Source organism: Gavialis gangeticus, unplaced genomic scaffold (genome assembly GCF_001723915.1).
Source record: "Gavialis gangeticus isolate Ggan-Ray unplaced genomic scaffold, GavGan_comp1, whole genome shotgun sequence".
Taxonomy (NCBI): domain Eukaryota; kingdom Metazoa; phylum Chordata; order Crocodylia; family Gavialidae; genus Gavialis; species Gavialis gangeticus.
In genome coordinates this window covers 192,828,637-192,830,708 of record NW_017728992.1, presented here as the reverse complement: position 1 = coordinate 192,830,708, position 2,072 = coordinate 192,828,637, and the positions used below count along the sequence as shown (strand labels likewise).

The window sequence follows — 2,072 nt, the reverse complement described above, 5'->3', positions numbered from 1 at the left end:
CCCTTGCTCCACTCCCTCCTTTGCTGTGGGGACCTCAATCTGCGCCTCATGCCCCTTCCCCCCAACAGACTTACCAGCTGGATGCCAAGCTGCCAGACTGCATATCAACAATTGGATCAGTATCAGCCGATATGGCTGGTTAATAATCAGCCATCAGTATCGGCCCAAAAAGTCTTTATCAGTGCACCCCTAATTTAACCCTTCTGTCCCTACAGAGTATCCCTACAGTTAACACATTAAACTGACTGACATAGCTCTATCACAGTCAACACAATTAGGTATTAACGCAAATGACACCACTCAGTGACATGGAAAAAGGAGGAAAATGTATACAGAACCCAGACTCTTCTGCTCCATGGCAGCAACTAGTGACTAACTGATGGAAATCAAGAAGTTTCTACACTGGACTAGACATACTGTTAGTACAGTCTACGACAGCAATACATTCTCTTTCAAATCAAGGCAATACATCCCTACATTAACACAAAATGAACGAGTTCTTATTAGCCAAATTCTGATTAAGCCCAAGGTTTCTCTTTTGTTTTTCCATTTTCTCTCCAAGTAAATAGATGGCTTAATGCAGGACTAAATAGTAAGTCTTTCAACTCTCCCAAAACTTGGTGCGTGACTTGCCCAAGTCACATCTTTGATGTCTCACTTTCTCCAGCCATTAAATGCAGATGCTATTGTACTCACCTGCTTAACAAGCTATGGCAATAGACTAGTTTTCAAACAGTTACTGGGAAGGCACGTAAGTATTATTATGGAAGACTTCATTATGCTTTCAGTCTTACTATCTGTAAAATCTTTTTATGACTTAAAATAAAAATAAGCTAAATCCTTGTAGACTCACTGGACTTCATCACATCAATGTATCTGATTATCTTTCACATAACACTACATGCCTAAACATTCTAAGTTTTCCTTTACCTACTAAATTTACTAGTTACCTTCACACGTAGAGAACTCAAGTGGGGTATAGGCAACTACCAAGTTGGCAACTACCAAGTTGGCATTGACACTCACGGGGATCCCCAGCAAAAGGAACTAACAAGCATTAATTTAGCCTAGCAAAACTACCATGGCCTGGAGTCCCAGGTCTGCTGGCTCCCCAAAACAGCTTTGGCCAGTAGCAGAAAGCAGAGCTAACATATGGTGTAAGTGATTGCAGACCAGAAACGCAAGAAAAACCAAACACACTCAATATTTTCTTTCATTTGGATTTTGGAAAGAAATTTTTCCTAATCTCTCTATCTTTATCTTATCTCTCTTTCCTAATCTCTCTATCTGCTTGCTCTTAAATAACTACATTCATGAAAACTAATATGTGGACCAATGATTGATGATGATACCTTAGCTTTTAATAAAAACAAAAAGCTTTGGCTACAGATAGGTTACAGGTGATGTAAAATCATTTGACCTAAGCAAGTATCATAATTTCTTCCATACCATTTCTGCAAGTAGTCCAATGCCTCCAACCGAGCACCAATCTCGAAGGTGATCCCAGGACGATTTGGAGGTTTTTTACTCATCTTCGTAATGTCTATCCTCTTCTCCTTTTTTTTCCTACCTTTAAAAAAGAATAGTGGGATATTACAAAGAAGGAAATACTGCTTAAATCCCAAGTGGCATCCTAAGCAAGTACCTTGCATGTCTATGAAGAAATATAAACCTATTGGAGATTTACATCCATCGGTGAATCCCAGTGGTGCGCTGAAAGTGAAACCTTTTACAGACAGGACGGTGTAACAAAAAAACCCAACCCTATGGAAATACACTTTATCCATTCCCCCAAAAAACAGAGAAATCCTCAGCTCAAAAACCACCTAGTTTTCAAAGCAGTAAACTGGAGTCTTGGTACAACACTTAACCCCCAGCTCCCTCGATCTCTTCATCATCTTAAGACATTTTCCTCGCCGTTATGTAGAAAGGGGCTTTACGGAGGAAGAATGAAAGGGGGCAGGCATATATGCTGCGGGAACGAACAAATGAAGCCGACTGCTGCCGGCGTCCCTCGAAACTCTACCGCCAGCGAGCTCAAATCTCGACCGGGAAGAAACCCGGGCTCCAAA

At 40.9% G+C, this 2,072-nt stretch overlaps 1 protein-coding gene across 10 annotated transcripts in view; it reads right to left on the bottom strand.

Moving 5' to 3' along the window:
- PHF20L1 (PHD finger protein 20-like 1) overlaps nt 1-1,682 on the bottom strand; it is an 89,564-nt gene extending 87,882 nt beyond the window's left edge. For 9 of the 10 annotated variants that reach the window (XR_002099591.1, XM_019528178.1, XM_019528183.1 and 6 more), the window contains exon 1: nt 1,450-1,679. Coding sequence is in view for 9 of the 10 variants with exons in the window: in XM_019528178.1 (XP_019383723.1) it covers nt 1,450-1,652 (203 nt within the window). In the remaining variant the exon portion in view is untranslated. Of the gene's footprint in view, nt 1-1,449 lie in introns of all 10 variants that reach the window. The other variant, XM_019528187.1, reaches the window with a different exon arrangement.
- Nucleotides 1,683-2,072: the final 390 nt, after the last annotated feature.